We start from the raw sequence: 16,236 nt of genomic DNA, 5'->3' as shown, positions 1-16,236 counted from the left end.
ATTTGAGAGACAGACATTTGCAGACATTCATGGTTCCCAGAGGATGAATCATTATGACTCTGGTAATATCCTAAACCTTCCTGTCGTGCCACCAGGTGGTTTGCATGTAGTTTTGAGATAAATGTGACAACAACTATTGGATGGATTGCCTGTAAATTTAATAAACACGTCTCCCTCAAGATAAATTGTTACAAATTTCCCTCTAGAACTATCATCGTATCAAAATTAGATTTTCTTCCATTACTGTTTTATGACCAAATAGCTGTAAAACTAATGGCATTCTCATTTGCCTCAACTGTACTTTTGTGTAGTGCTAATTAACAAATGTTATCATGCTAACATGTTCAATGCATGTGCCCAAGGTGGGGCTGTAGACTACAGCCCCACATGGCTGCTAGCATGGCTTCAGAGTCTATAAAAATGAGTGCTAGTCCGGTTAATCATTTCCTCAGCACCATGTGTAGGTGAATTTTAACAAACTTGTAAAATACACATACACCTTGTTTTAATAAACCACAAAGTAAGCACTTCTTTTTAATATGCTGCAATCTGATCTGTGAAGGCAGCATTAGCATTTCAAGATGCAAATGTGTTTATTGACAAATGCAAATGACTTGAGCACCAACTGCTGAGAGCACAACTGTGAAACTCAGAATGCTTTTGTGAAACACATATTTTAGCCTGACAGAGGCAAAGAGGTTATGCTAAATAAGAACATTTATTCTCAACCCTCTGATGAAGAAGACCTGTGTCAGAACATGGAGTAATGTGTGCTTCTTAAGAATAGATGTACAGCTTGTCTTTATTAAAACATTTGCCTCCACAAACAACCCTTTCTTTGGAAGGTCAGAAGATGAACTGCTTCTCTGCAAACTATAAGAGATCTCATTTTTTCCTTGGAAAGGCCAGAACAGCCTCCAGTGCACTCTGAAATGAAAAGATGTTTAAGGCCAAACAAAAAAACCTGATTTGGAAGAATGCAGTCACAAAGTGCTTCTATGGCTGCTATATAAAACCTTTTTATACTGTATAAAGTGCAATGTGCAATATGCAACCATCCTAACAAGGGGTTAGCAATGAATTTGAGAACCAAATGGCTGTTTGTTCTTATCCATTGCTATGCAACTGAGTGTCAAGCACTTTTTTTTTTTTTTCTCCAGTTGGCTCATTACGTACCAACTCACCAAGGCACTCCCAGTTCATGTCATAGATATTCTTGAAAAAAATCATCTTAATCATCCACTTAATGGGAACCTGTAAAATCCTATAGCTGTACATCAAACACTCTTCTTTGTGTGTGTATTTGAAACCTCACCAGTAGATTAGATTGAAATTTGTACTTATTGTACATCCAAGAAGCCCTCGGGATACTTGGCAACATGTATTCATCCTCATAGTTCTTGTAGAATGTTTCCAATAATCAATTTAATAACAATATATATATTTTCCCCCAATGAAGAATCTTATTTTTTAGAACTGAAAATCTCCACTTACTTGCAACCACATGTTGATTTTGTGTCATATTACTGTACAGTTCTATTACACCAAAAAGTGATTTGGTCCTGCATTAAAAAAATTAGTTCCACAGATCTTGCTAAATATTGCTGCTGAGCTGACTCTGAGCTGAAATCATACTTTGACTGTATGTTTTCCAAGATGGATTATTTTAATTTCCTTTCAACTTTTTATGTGAAAGTATTAATAGTCGTTGCTTAATCAAATATGCTTTATTATTCCTACATCGTCTTTTTTTTAAATAGGTAATTTTACATCTGTAATATTACTGTAATTTTACAGTCAGTGGTTTTATTTCATGGGTAGATATTTGTACTGTGTTGACAGACACACAGATAGAAAAGGTTTTCTATGTGTGTGATTCCTGAGGAGTTTCATTGGGTTCAGGAACACTGCAAGATACAGATGGTAATGGTTTGGTTTGTTGCATACTAGATGACGTCATGTTGCAAATCCATCATGTGTCTTGGATGTTCAGAACAAATTATAACCCAATCCAGGGAAAAGTAAGCAATGGTGAGGCTTAGATTACAAAGAATCACAAAAACAATTTACATTTAGCTCAGAGAGCCAAACTTAAAAAAATCACAAAAAAATTCTGTAGTATTTGGACTACAGCTCTAAGATTTTGCAAGGTCCCATGAATTTAATACAAGTTTTTACATGATTTCTTTAAAAACTTGAAATACTTCTCAGCTCCCTTAAGGAAACAGAGACCTGAGAGTCGCTGAGACAGGAGATTTGTGTGAACAAATTGTCTGGTTGTATAAGATGATTGGAGTCTAAAATAGCTGGTGAGAAACAATGATATGTGCTCATGAGCTTCTGGCTCTCAGAAAATGTCTCATTTGAGTTGGGAGATATGCATAATGCACTTTTTTTAAAATATATGACCCAGCTTTTGTTACCCCTTATCACAAACCTTCTTTCCTCTTCCGCTCTCTGTCTCTCTCCTGCCCACAGCATTTCTCACTCGTCTTTAAATTAAAATGTGTTGAAATTTAATTCCTTTCTGTCTGTCTCTGTCTGTAGGTGTGGAGGGGATTGCCCAGGCCTACTCCGCCTGTCTCCCTCACATTCGATTCTACGGCCCAACAAACTTTGCCCCAATCATAAACCATGTAGCACGTTTTGCTGCTCAGGCACTTCAGCAAGAGAAAGCAGCGGTAAGTGACAACAACAACTTATCTGTTTATCTGCCTTTCTGTGTTTTAATTATTCTTCAGTTAAACTTGTATAATGGAGAAGAGAAGAGAGACACAGGAATGATACAGTATGTAAAACATGTGCAAATACGGCGGCTGTAGGGCTGTACCAGACTCAGAATTTTGTCAGTCCAGTCTGATTTTGACTGTTCAATACAAAGACTTTATTATGCACCCCTTTTTTATGTAGATTATCTGGCTATCAGAAAATTCATTGGCATGAGATTCAAAGATATTTTCGACCACATTAGCAGAGTCAAATGCAATGCAATCGCAGCACCATATTTTGGAGCATTTACAAATCTATAAAAGGCAGCTGCATATGATGCAAGATTTGAATTGCTGCCTATTTGAATTGCCAACATGTAATTATACCATATGAATTTGTGGTAATAACTGTAGGATGGATTGCCACGAAATTTGGTGTAGTCATTAGCGCTCCCCTCCAGATGAACTGTTTTAATTTTGATGATCCCCCATGTTTTCTTTAGCACCAAGAGATCAAGATTTTAATCAGTCCAATACTTTGGTTTATGTCTGTGTGGGCACAAGAAATTAGCTTACTTAACGTGTTAATGAGCACAAACTAGTTCAAACTAGTATTGTTTATTATTTACTGTGTGCACTTCAGCTGAGTGTGAGGTTATGTGTTTTGATGTTTAGGGCTCGACATCAATACTTGGCCGCTTGCCAGGGGCAACTGAACTCTGTGTTTTGGCGAGTGAAATGCCTCATGCGGTCGTCTGATGGGGAAAGTGAAAAATAAATGTGATGTCTCATGTAAGTTTATCTGAAAATGAACTGCGTACTGTACCACTGAAGCAGAGCTTTACCAGCTGAGCTGAGTGTGCTAAATACTAGAGACTATAGAAGTCAATTTTGAGATAAACAATGTTGTATAAGACTTTACATTACACAACGTTTTTGGGGGGTTTTTTTGTCCAGAAGATAATTGTTAGGTCATTCCAACAAGGGCTCCAGTGTGATTGTGTGCTTTGAGATCAAACCTTGAACTGCAGGGTATCTTTCTGGAGATAAATCTGACACTGAATGTCTTACTGGATTATATATATCCATTTTTCAGTTTTGAAAACAGTTATTGTTGTTGTTGATGCATTTCCCAGTAAAAAGAGCAATAGAAAACAAAATAGAACTCACTTCCTATGACTTCTCTCAGTCAAACAGCACATTGAACAAATCCACTTTACCTCTCACAGACTGACATCCCACCCAGTTTCAACAGTAAGTGATAAAATACCAGATTGCAGCTGCGCACATAAAGATCTTTACTTTGTAGATTAGTTTAAATTAGATACATAATAATTCTTAGGACCATATTCATTTTTTATCATCCTGAAAGTGCACAGTTTTGGTTTAGTGCATATATCATCAGCCCATTGCTCTTTATACTGAGCAAACACAGATGTTCTGAACAAGCAAATGTAGAGCTTTTTTAATTATTGAGAAATGCCCCATCAAACCCATAGTTACAGAGCGGTGTGCACACATGTCTTGACCAAGAGCTGATTATTTGTTATTTGTTCAAAGTACCAGTAAGCTCTTCTGTTTCTTTTCACAGTGTTATTGTTCCTCCTGTACTTGTTGCTCAAAGACGACCGCTCTTCTCCTCGATGAACAATGATTTGACAGCTCACACATCGTTTTTAATGCTCCACCACCTCTTTCATTTCATCTCTTCACACGATTCTGTACCTTTGTCAGTGCTATCAAACAGCTCTTCAGGTTTACTTGATCCCTTCACTGATATCCTCTTTCATCATCTGATACATCACTTACTCTATTCTCTGCTCTCCATTTAGCCTGCATGGTGCCAAATCAGTATGAGGATAAGCCCATTGTCTGCTTTCACTAGCACTGAACCATTTCCCTTAAGCCTGTCCAGTAATATTTCCCTTTGTATCTTCATTCCTGCTCTCTGTTTGCTTTGTGTCAGTACATTCATACTTCTGCCTCTGAGCCACTGGGACAGCCCCCTGTCGTCCTCTCTGCCTCTGTAGATGTCCTGCCACTGTCTCTGTAATCCTAAGTGCACCTCCCCACTCACACAAAAGGTGTGATCATTCTACAGAGCATTCCACTAATAAAACACAAACATACCAGTAAGTAATCATTCACTCACCAGTCGTACAGTAGAAGAGCAGTCAGAAGTGACTTCCTGTCGGGGCAGTTTGTACTCATCATCTATCTTCTCTGTTTGGCATGGAAGTGTGCATCTGTTGGCCTTGAGTCGTGGCATGTTGACCAGAGTGTCAGGGAGGAGTGCGACAGACTGGAGTGACAACTTCTGTCCTTTCCTCTTCCATCTCACACCTCTCTTCAGCTGAGACACTGACCAGGCATTTCACACATTTTTGGGCTTAACAGCATGATATGGAAGCACTTACCATCTCATTTTCTCCTTTTCTGTGTCACGTTATCTGTAGTTCTCCTCCTCTCCTCCCTCCCTCCTCTTATATGCTGGTGGCGCGGCTCAGAGGGATGACACTGTCGGTCAGTCGGTCCATTGCTTTGGTTATCTTGACAACTACCGGGTCTTGAAATTTGATACGGACAGGCATGGTCCTCAGAGAATGCATCTTAATAAGTCTTGTGACCCCCGACTTTTTCCTCCAGCACCACCATGTTTTTGTGTTTTTAATGAAACGTCTCAACAACTGGATGGATTGCTGTAAAGTTTGGTACACACATTAATGCCCCCCTCAGGATGAATTGTAATCACTTTGGTGATCTGCTGACTTTTCCTCTAGCACCATGACTTCAGTATACCGTACTTCCATCTGGTGAACCACTGGATTCTGTATCTGAGGCAGTAACACATAAAATCCAAATTAAGTACAAGCCTAAGGCTGAGTCTCACACCCAAGACAGATTTCTATTTTCGTAGCGTTTCTTGTTAGAAAGTCATACAGTAATCCTCAAGCTGTGATACAGTCTCAATCAGGGAGGACTCTTAGAGACTGTTAATAAGAACTAACAATAACAGTGTCAAGAAAGAAAAACACTGTTATACTGTTATAACTGTTATGACTTTAAAAGCAATCATTAGCTCCTCTCTCGCAATGATTGAATTAATACAATGCTTTACGGTGAATACTGTGATGTATTTTATCTTGAAAGTGCGGTCTTTTACACCAATCAGCCACAGTGTTGAAAGGACTGACAGGTGAAGCATTGGCTGTCTCATTGCACTGTAAGGTTGTGCTGGGAAACTTCTGGTCCTGGCATTCATATGGATGTTCCTTTGAGACTTACCACCTACCTGCACATTGTTGCAGAGCAAGTACACTGCTGTTACTGGTCTAAATCTAAGGACCATTCATTAAATGTTCCAGTTTCTGAGTATTTCTTAATGAGGAATGTTTTTTCTAATACTTTTTCCGTGCATGTCTAATCATAGACCTCACTTGCAGCACCCACATCCCACAGTTAAGCTGTTGTTGGGCTAACACACTAAATATCTGGCTTTCACATCTGTTTTTTTTTTTGCTATTTGCATATAAATATGGATTTTTTCACCTTGGCTATACAGAAGTCTCAAATGAGCAATATTTGGCTTGGCTGCTAAGATATTATTCAAAGCACAACTAAATCACAACAAACTCAGAGCTAGCAGTGCAAACTAAACAGAAGTAGTCATTCCATAACCAAAACAATATTTTTGTCACGGGTATGGTGAGGACCCAAAAGCAGCACAGGCAGACAGGATATCAGTCGGTAATGACTCTTATTTATCACTGGAGTCTTAAACAGTTTATACAGTGATGAGGAGAAAAGTCTTGGCTCACAGTGATCTGCGAGATCAGAGAAGGAGTGAGTCTGGTGTCGCTGACTGAAGGCAAAGCCGGCAACAGGTGGATTACCTAGCAGGCAGACAGGTCCAGTGGTGAGCTGTGTAGCCGCAGAGCCGAGCAGGTGTGTAACCAGGAGGGGATAGGCGAAACTCGTGGTCGAAGACAGAAGGCTGAGGTAATATCCAGGAGATCGGTCAGGCAGGATAGTCAGAGGCAAGCAGGGTCGGAACCGGGAGATCAGGCAGAAAATCGCTGGAGAGTCTGGTGCAAGCATCGAGAACAATCTGGCAATGAGTGAGAGTGGAGCTGGAGCTTAAATGCAGCCAGAGCAGAGCAGAGAGCACAGGTGAGTGGAGTTGGCTTGATGAGAGGGGTGTGTCTGATTGGCAGATTGAAGCAGGCAGGTGCAGAGTGGTGAGGCAGAGCTGAACTGTGACAATTTTAATAAATAGCTCATTGTGCAGCTGAAGGAAGCTTCTCCCTGGATGATTGGTGTAAGTGCAGTCTGATGTTTTGACTTCAATATTTTGGACTATGTGACTTCACTGCACCTTAATCAAGATGAGTATTGGCACAAATACAGGTCTCAAAAATGGTGCTGAAATAAAATCAAATCGCAATATGGGTAAGTGCATAATCCATATTGCAAGAAGCTGCAATGTTTTGATAAAGGTAAAACAAAAGGTGACAAATTAGCATTATAATGAAGCACTATAGTGCTGCAGAGATGTTTTGTCCTAAGGATTTCAAGTTTTCCAGTGAAAAGCATAACTAAAAAATGATCATTCCTACTAATGATGATTTTTTGACCATGTTGTGCAGCTCTAGGAATGATAGTACCTCTGAGGCTCAGCGCAACGTTCTCACTGGGATCACTCATAGACACAAACTTTCAACAAATCCTTCATGTCCCTCTCTCGTTTATATCCAGTGGCACATCTCCTGCCTAAATCTGAAGAGAGTGCAGTAGCTGGGTATCATTATGCTCCCACAGTGCTTTTTGTCCCTAATTGTACCCTGTCACCCAGCAGAGAACAAATACATGAGAGAAATACACAAAGGATCGTACGTGTGTGTGTTGTGTGCCAGACTCCTTTTGTTTCTGTAAGGAAATGATTGCAGACCCTTTTCTCGTTTGATATTACAGTGAGTTCAGTCACGGGTGGAACATGGGAAAGAGTAACAGACAATGAGATGTGACAGTCGCAGCAAAAGTGTGTGTGGACCACATACTGGGGTACTGGTTAGACTGGTGTCAGTGTGTGTCAGGGTAAGTGGGTGGGTAGGTTGTAGGCTGCACAAATCGGCTGCTGCTCTGTGCTCAGCGTTCGTGTTCCTCAGATAATGAGAGAACCTGCGACCAGACTTTGTGACTGTGTACGAACACACTGCTGCTACTGACACACACACACATTCACAGGCTGCAGGCTAGTGCAGTGTGTGCGTGCCCCAGTGTGTGAGCGACCCTGTCTGTCTGTGTGATAATGATTCTCTAATGAGCGCTGCTGTTAGCACATTAAAGAGACAGGCTTCAGAGCCCTCCCTGCGTGTGTGTGTGTGTGTGTGCGTGTGTGTAGCATGGAAGTGCGATTTTGTTCCGAGTAAAGTCAGTGTGTGTCTTGTCTTCACGTTGTCTGTTCTTATCATAGGCTAACCAATCACATTCTAGTACACAGAAGAGAAGCATGTTCCTTGGTGTGTATGTGTGTGTTAGTGTGCCTGTATATGATCTGCCTTACATCAGACCACGAGATGAGTTCAACAACATCTGGCTTCATGAGAACTCAAACAGCAGAGCCTTTTGACTTCAAATCTGACTGTATTACCATTTGCTCTAAATGGTCAATTCCTTATTGTGTGAGTGTCTATAAGGGCTGAGCGATAAGGCCTATAAATAATATTGCAACATTTGTAGGCTATATTGCGATACATGATATATATCTCAATTTTTTAATCTCCTCAAAAGTACTTCATAAATGTCCAGTTAATTACTAAATGTAATCATTTTATATGTATTTTCTACAGATCTCAGTTAGATTTCAAATCCACCAGTTAATTAACCAGTTTTCTGTCAATATATGCTTTGCCTATTACCATATCCAAAATCTAACACAATATATAGTATCATATCAGGATTAACAATATAATATCAACATATTGCCCAGCCCTTGTGTCTATTACTGAATTGAAGTATTTTGCTTTAGTTCAGGTTCACCTGACGTCACACATGTATTGGCTGATTGGTGGAGGTGTGGAAATTCTTGATTCTAAGATGCATCACGCTGCTGATGTGGAAGATTCTGCATAAACGCAGAGACAGAGGATAATCAGGAGTTTGGGCTGAGGAGATATTGCGGAGGGAGGCAGAGATCAGCAGCGAGTGATAAAAAAATGTACCTGGTATTTGAAAGAGGACATCTGGGCACATGGTGGACTTTATGAGACACATGCTGTGTGTAACTTCTGCCTTACAACAAGTATGACCCATGTTAGCAGTTTTCACCTGAAGCAGCTATTAAGAATACAGCAGGCCCAGCCAATCAGCAAGAGCTGAGGAGGAGCTGTTAACTTTGCTGGCCAACTCTGAGAGAAGTGTGCATCAGAGTCATGTTTGTGACATTTGCCACATTCAATAAGTGTTTTAGAGCTGCTATGTGAAAATAGTATTTTTGTAGATGACAGCACACTTGTAATCCACTGCAGACCGATTTATGTTTTGTTTTTGTCATGTTTATTTACTGAGGTGGCTCACACCTATACAAGTATTGAAAAGATGCAGCTTTTATATTGTAGACTGTTGTAGTCTGACTATTGAAAGGACTTTGAAATAGCTGTGTGCAGTAACAAGAAAACTGAAGATGCCGTACATTGGGATGCATTAAGATATCTCAACAATTGTTGTGCATTTAAATGTTGACAAGTGAATTGTAATGGAATCGGATCATTACGCCATTAGAGCCGGACCAATACATCAGTTGGCTGATATTACAGGTTAATATCGGCCTCAGATATATCGGTATCGGCGTATGTTGTCCAATATGTGCTGACATGAAAACTTATTTTTTAGAGATTATAATCCAAAAATTCCAAATTTCCAAAAAAACTTGGGGTAGTTTATAATTAATACATTCCCAGTGAAGTTTACTGTTTCAGTGCGCTGTTGTCATTTAAGACAGTTTAAGTTGTTGTTAAACTGTGAACTATCCTGTGCCCACTGGATATCTGTCACAAGTGTTTGATAACCACATTTGAGTGATCATTGCAATAAATGTGTGTTTAGTGGCCAATATGTCCACATTGGAATCTTTTATTCACATTATATCGGTATCGGCAATGACCCCAAAAGTTGGTAGAATATAGGTTGGGTATGAATGAAGGGGTAAAGCATAGAAAAAGCCCTGAAAAGTGCTTTATTTATCATTTCTATATGTTTTTTGTAAATAAAGATAAGACGAGACAGGATGAGTGCCATCTGTTTGCACAGTCTAAATTCCCTCTTTTCTTAAAATTATACAAAACCAAATTTTCATACTTCACCCTCTGACCCCTTGTACCCCTAATGCCTCAATTATGTTCCTCCACTCATTTATTCAGGGTTGTCATTTAGTTTGTGGGTAAATTTACAGAAAAAAGCATAAACTTATATCAATTACAACATACTACAGGATATCTTAGTCAATGCCAAAGTCTATCCCCTTTCCCTCCTGATTCACTGAATATTGTTAACTGTTTGTTCTTCCTTTCCTTTTTTTTTTAATCTCTTCCTCTTTTCACATTTTTTTCCTTCCATCATTTTCCCAGGAGCAGATGGTGTGCTCTGCCATGTGAATGGAGCCCAACTTGCTGTAATGCAGAAAAGCTTTCATTCTGGTTTCTATTTTTCTCTCCCCAGTGCCGTGTTGTCCAGCTCCTGTCTCCTATTCACTGTCAATCTCTTAAAGGTCCAATTGCTGTCTTTTTCATTTCCTTCTAGTCTTTGTAGTAATAGTACTAAACCCGCTCTGTTTCCTCAACACTACATTATGTCATTGTTGACTATTACTGACAATATAATCATGATTGTGACAGACTTTTCCTGTCTCTTTTTTATTGATGTGGATTTCCTTCAGGTAACTCCACAGAGATTCCAGATTTAGCAATAACATGACATAAAAATGTAATTTCCATTTGTGTCTTCTCTTCCTCCTTCCCCTCCTTCCCTCTCCCCATCTCTTCCCTTTTACCATCACTCTTCCCATCTGCAGCAGTACTTCACACTCCTCATTATTACAGACGGTGTCATCAGCGATATGGACGAGACGCGTGACGCCATCGTACAGGCGTCAAAGCTTCCCATGTCCATCATCATCATCGGCGTGGGCAATGCAGACTTTGCTGCCATGGAGTTCTTAGACGGAGATGCCAGCGTTTTGAGGTCCAGCACAGGAGAGGAGGCTGTTCGAGACATCGTGCAGTTCGTCCCTTTCAGAGATTTCCGTAATGTGAGTATTGGTCTCAGGTTGTTCAAAAATGAAAACCATAGGGACGGTATGGAACCTGCATGCACTCAAAAACATAACAAGAAACTGGACTAAGTACTAAATGGTTGAGGTGTTGAGCAATCCTAAAAACATACCGAATATGGCAGCAGCTGTTGGATCAGATCATTATTTGGTTCTTTTGCAGTTTGATAGGCGATCTGTCCTGCATTGTTTCAAAAGATGCTTCAACAGCATAGCAGTACTCTGTGGCGATCCTTTCATTAGAAATGAATAGAGATAAAGGAAAGGTTCACTTAAAAAAAAGCATTCTCCTAAACAACTTGAGAGATAGCACTGTGCACTGGGCGCTTGGTTTGGGATTGTACAACCGTTACCAACAAAATACAAGTCACAGTCAAAATGTATTCGTGTTGTGGGGCGTTTATCTCTGAAAATAAATAAACTTATCTTTTATCTCTTTTCTTTGAAATACATGGGGTCTGACTAATAACTGGGAAATGATCAGTCACGTCAGTAGACTAATGTAAGAAACCTAGTTCACTACTTAAATAGGCCGACTCCTAGTATGGACCTAGCTGCAGAGATGAATTCTTGTCCCTGTTGAGTGAGTCATTAATGCTTTCTAGAGATCATTTGATTTCCCAAACTGAATATATACTCAGTCTTGTTAGAACTAATATATCTGGCAACTAGTTCACCCTAAAAGCTTAAAACATGTCAACAATGTATTTACAGTTTCTTTCTGCTTGCCAAAAAATCAGTTATTGCAGGTTTATGTTTAAGACGTGAGTTTAACAGCACATTAATATGCTTAATATTCAGAATAAAGTAAACATCGTCTCTTTGCATTGAGGCAGTTTGTGGTGAGTCATCGACAAGGTTTAGCAGCTCTCATTGAAGTTTGACGTCTTTCACTCACTATTTGCTGAGATGCCAATTAAGCTACCGTTTTGACTTGCTGATGTGATTTCCAGTGCCACTTTGACTCCATCTTAGTTCTTTGCAGAGTCTTTACCTAATGACATGATGTCATGCTGTCTGAGTGTGAATGTGTTACCTAATGGCAGCCTGTTGCAACTCAGACTGTAGCTGCTCACACACTACACACACACAGAGTCTCTTAGCTGAGGAGCGCTGCCTGCTTATCTTAGGCTCGACAGAGACACTGTGTGTGTGTGTGTGTGTGTGTGTGTGTGTGTGTGTGTGTGTGTGTGAGCGCGCGCGCGCATGTTTGCGTGTGTGTGTGATGTGCGTGTGTGTGTCTGTGGTGTGCCGTGTTGACTGTACATGTAACAAGTGTTAATGCGAGTGTCTCATGAGCACACGGACTAATTTGTGTGTGCACATTTGTAGGCTGTGCACTGGAGGCATTTTTGGTCATTTTTGTAAATTGTGTGTGTGTGGGTGTGTGTGTGTGGGCTGATGGTGGGTGAGCTGACTTCCTCTGTAGTGGGAGGAACAGACAGTGTTTGCTGGCTTCATTCCAGTTTGTCGGTGGGAGGGTGAGAGACAGCAACAGACATAATAGAGAGGGAGAGGGAGAAGTGAGGCAGAGACACAGGAAACATAATAATGAGAGTGACCTGAAATAATGAGCTGTGTTGGCAGGCTAACTTTTACTACAAATTATTATCTTTAGAAAGTTGGTATAGTGGGTGGTGATTAGATACCCGGAAAGATAACAGCTATTGTTGTAATATAATTCATTGGCTTTTAAAAAAACATATCAGAACATCCCATAATCTAGGTGCAAAAGTTCAGTCACTTTGACCCTTAAAGGTGCAGTTTCCAAAAGTTAGTTATTTGATATATTTCCTCAAGGGAAATAAGGTCACCAAAACATTGTTTCAAGCTAGAATGGTAGCGACTTAGAAGGTTCCTGCAGATAAAAAACACAGTAAAACAGTATGAAATTGTGTTGTCCTTTGAGGACACTTTGTTTATTCACTTTATTCAGTCATAAAAATCAAGCAGTGAATACTTATCTTCCCCAATACTACATACTATACCTTTAAACTGTGAGTGGCCACAACTAGGAGCCCTTGTTCTGATGACCTGAGAGGCAAAGTGGGCCTGTATGGAATTTAGCTACTCACTGATGTACAGTTCGGATATACATGTACGGCTGAAAAAGATCTGTTTTGGTGCAAAGACCTTGGGCCTCATTTATAACTGTTGCATATACACAAAAAACACTTTCCAAGCATAAATATGAATTTATTAAAAAATATATATAGTTTCTGAGGAAATGTGCGTATATTTATGAAAAACTTTGACTCATCCATATGAACATTTTGGGGAGGACAAATTAGCGATGCAGACGGTGAGGTGGTGAACTGTTGGACTGTATGATGCCTCTTACACAATTAGTTCCACTTAATATCACAGTCCCCACTGGAGCGCAGCGGAGTCTTAATTGTGACTAACTGATGAAATTGTCGTGATTATCAGTTGTAAGATAACTTCAAACAGCATTAAAGAATTGCAGAACAGAGGGTCAATAGTTTTCAGTAATACGGTGCATATGTCACCAAATCTGATTGTAATTTTCATCTAGTTTTGAATTATGTAAATTAAGAACGTCTGGAAATAAAGCCAGTGACAGCTGTACACACAGCTGTCATTGTACTCAATATCCTTATTGTGAGTCCCAATCATAATGCAGGCCAAGTTACCATGACAAAATTTGACCAAAAAGAAAAAGCACAGATTTCCACTGTCCATTTATGGTTGAATGTAAGCATGTAGAGGGCAGGATAAGGGGCTGATCCACGTGTGCACAGTTCCACGTTGATTTAGGACTTCTTTTTAGAAAAACGTGTAGTGGTAGGCGTACGCAAGGTTTTTTAAAATCAGAATATAATTTGGTACTGTGCAGTAAATTTCCTTTTTTTTTTTTCCGTTTTCTTTGTGTGTGTTTTATAAATGAGGCCGTACAACTTTTGTGATTTTAACTGCAGGAAACTAAAAGACTGAGGAGACATGGCACAACCATCAGCCAGCTCTGTGTTGGTGCACTAACACCAGGGCTCTTGCTCTAAGCAGCAACAATAGAGACCACAATCACCAGTAATCTAACATTTGCCAGCATTCATATTGTGCTCTCTTGCTCTTGTTCTCTGTCAGGCTCCCAAGGAGACACTCGCTAAGTCGGTCCTGGCCGAGCTGCCTCAGCAGGTGACCCAGTATTTTAAACAGCGGAATCTACCGCCCACCAACACAGCACCGGAGTGAGACGCCCCAAAGACGAGAGCCCACACGCTGTACAATAGCTGAACTAAACCTCTCTTCTTGTTAACAGCAGACAATACAGATTGAAAGTGTGTATATCAGCTGTGAACAAAAAATATGTTGTGAACAAAAAAATCAAACATTGAAGAACCCCTCTATTATATTTGCAAAGTATTAAAGAATGTTTCCAGTGTGAATCCATCTGAAGTGATATTCTCTGTCTCTTAAAGCTTTCCCCCACACAGAACTATGATGATAATGTGCAAAGGACCTTGCATGTCTCTAGTGATGGCAGGTGTCTCCAAATGATATGGATATATATCAATATGCAGCTCAAACACTGACCTTTTAGAGAGATGAAAAATATCTTGATTTATCAGGATGTAGGTTTTTTTGCTTTTTGCATGTGTGTGTCTTGTGATTGATACCATGTGATAAATACAACTCCTTGGTGTAAAGTCCCTCCTAAGCTGAAATATATCAGTGGTTTAATCCCCTCCCGTTGTCGTATGGATCCTTTCCAGGTAGCGGATCAGATGAAGGCTGTTTGCTTTTGTGCTCACGTGTGCAGAGTCACAGTCTGAGCCTGAACAGAGCAATGTTTCTTCACCCCCGCTCCATCATCAGGGGGTGGTTTTAGTTTTGAAGTTTTGAGAGAGGCGGGTTATAAAGCTCCACTATGCTTATTTGATTCAAGAGGACAGAATCAGAGGAGGAGGAGGAGGCCGTAGTGGCAGCTGTAGCACTAACACAGAATAGATGTGGGATACTGTGAACACATTAGGCTGTTAAATATGGGGCCATTTTGCGCGCTTTTGCAAAATCCTTTGACTTCTGATGATTTCGGTTCATCCTGCATGTTGCCAATATCTACTCACTGTTTACAAACTGATGCCGATGATCACAAACGCATGTTATTTTTTTCTTATCAAATGATGTATTTATCAGATTTTGTAAATATTCTATGAGATTCTGTTAAAAGGAAGGAAGTGTTACATGGCAGGTGTCAGAGAAGGCTGTTAGTGTCAGAGCTGTAAGGAGAGGAAGCAGAGGAGGAGATTCTGATATGCATATATATCGAATGTATATTTATATGATGCTGTTTATGTTCTGATAAGCCAATGTTTCTGACATGTTTTTAATGTACTTTTTATGCAGTGCTGAATTGTGTACTTCAACTACTACTATGTGTATTGCTGTGCATCTTTGTACTAAATGTGTTGCTGTTGATTTTATAAAGTTGTGTCTATGTCCACACTCAGGTTAATAAACTGAAGGAAATGTCCTCTGTCTCTGTGAGTAATAGAGCAGCACACAGCAAAAATACACACAGCAAAAAGAGATGCAAAATGACCACTGAGACAAAATGACTAAAAAGAGACACAAAATTACTATAGAGATAAAAAAAAAAACACTAAGAGACTCAAAAGAACTACAAAGACACCAAATGATCACAGAGAGATAAAATATATATATATAACAACTAAACACAAAAATAGACACAAAATGGCCACCTAGAGACAAACTGACCACAAAGACACAATTGCCACAAAGAATGACCACAGAGAGACACAAATGACTACCAGTAGAGACAAAATTACCATGAAGACACACAAAATGACTACAGAGAGACAAAACAACCACAAAGACTAAGAATGACCACAGAGACACAAAAAAATGACCACTAAGGGAGACAAAACGACCAGCAAAGGGACAAAAAACAACCTTAAAGAGACACAAAGCAACTACAAAGACACAAAATGACCACCAAGAGAGACAATACCAGAGAGACACACAAAATGACCACAGAGATACTTAACTATCACAAAGGAACAAAAAAAAAAAAAACTACAGAGGCAAAAAATGACCACAGAGACACAAAAGAAACAAAAAACAAAGTGACACAAAAAAACACAGAGAGATGTTAAACCACTACAAAGACCTTAAATGACCACAAAGAGATGCAAAACAAGAAACACGGGTTGGTGATGA

General features: G+C 39.7%; 1 protein-coding gene across 1 annotated transcript in view; it reads left to right on the top strand.

Annotated features, from left to right (window-relative positions):
• cpne2 (copine II) overlaps positions 1–14,247 on the top strand; it is a 44,882-nt gene extending 30,635 nt beyond the window's left edge. The window contains exons 13-15 of the mRNA XM_073472054.1: positions 2,548–2,681; positions 10,777–11,013; positions 14,140–14,247. Of these exons, the coding sequence (XP_073328155.1) occupies positions 2,548–2,681; positions 10,777–11,013; positions 14,140–14,247 (479 nt within the window). The remainder of the gene's footprint in view (positions 1–2,547; positions 2,682–10,776; positions 11,014–14,139) is intronic.
• Positions 14,248–16,236: the final 1,989 nt, after the last annotated feature.

This window comes from Pagrus major, chromosome 8 (genome assembly GCF_040436345.1).
Source record: "Pagrus major chromosome 8, Pma_NU_1.0".
Classification (NCBI taxonomy): domain Eukaryota; kingdom Metazoa; phylum Chordata; class Actinopteri; order Spariformes; family Sparidae; genus Pagrus; species Pagrus major.
Note: the sequence above shows the minus strand (reverse complement) of the source record. Positions and strands in the feature narration are given on the sequence as shown.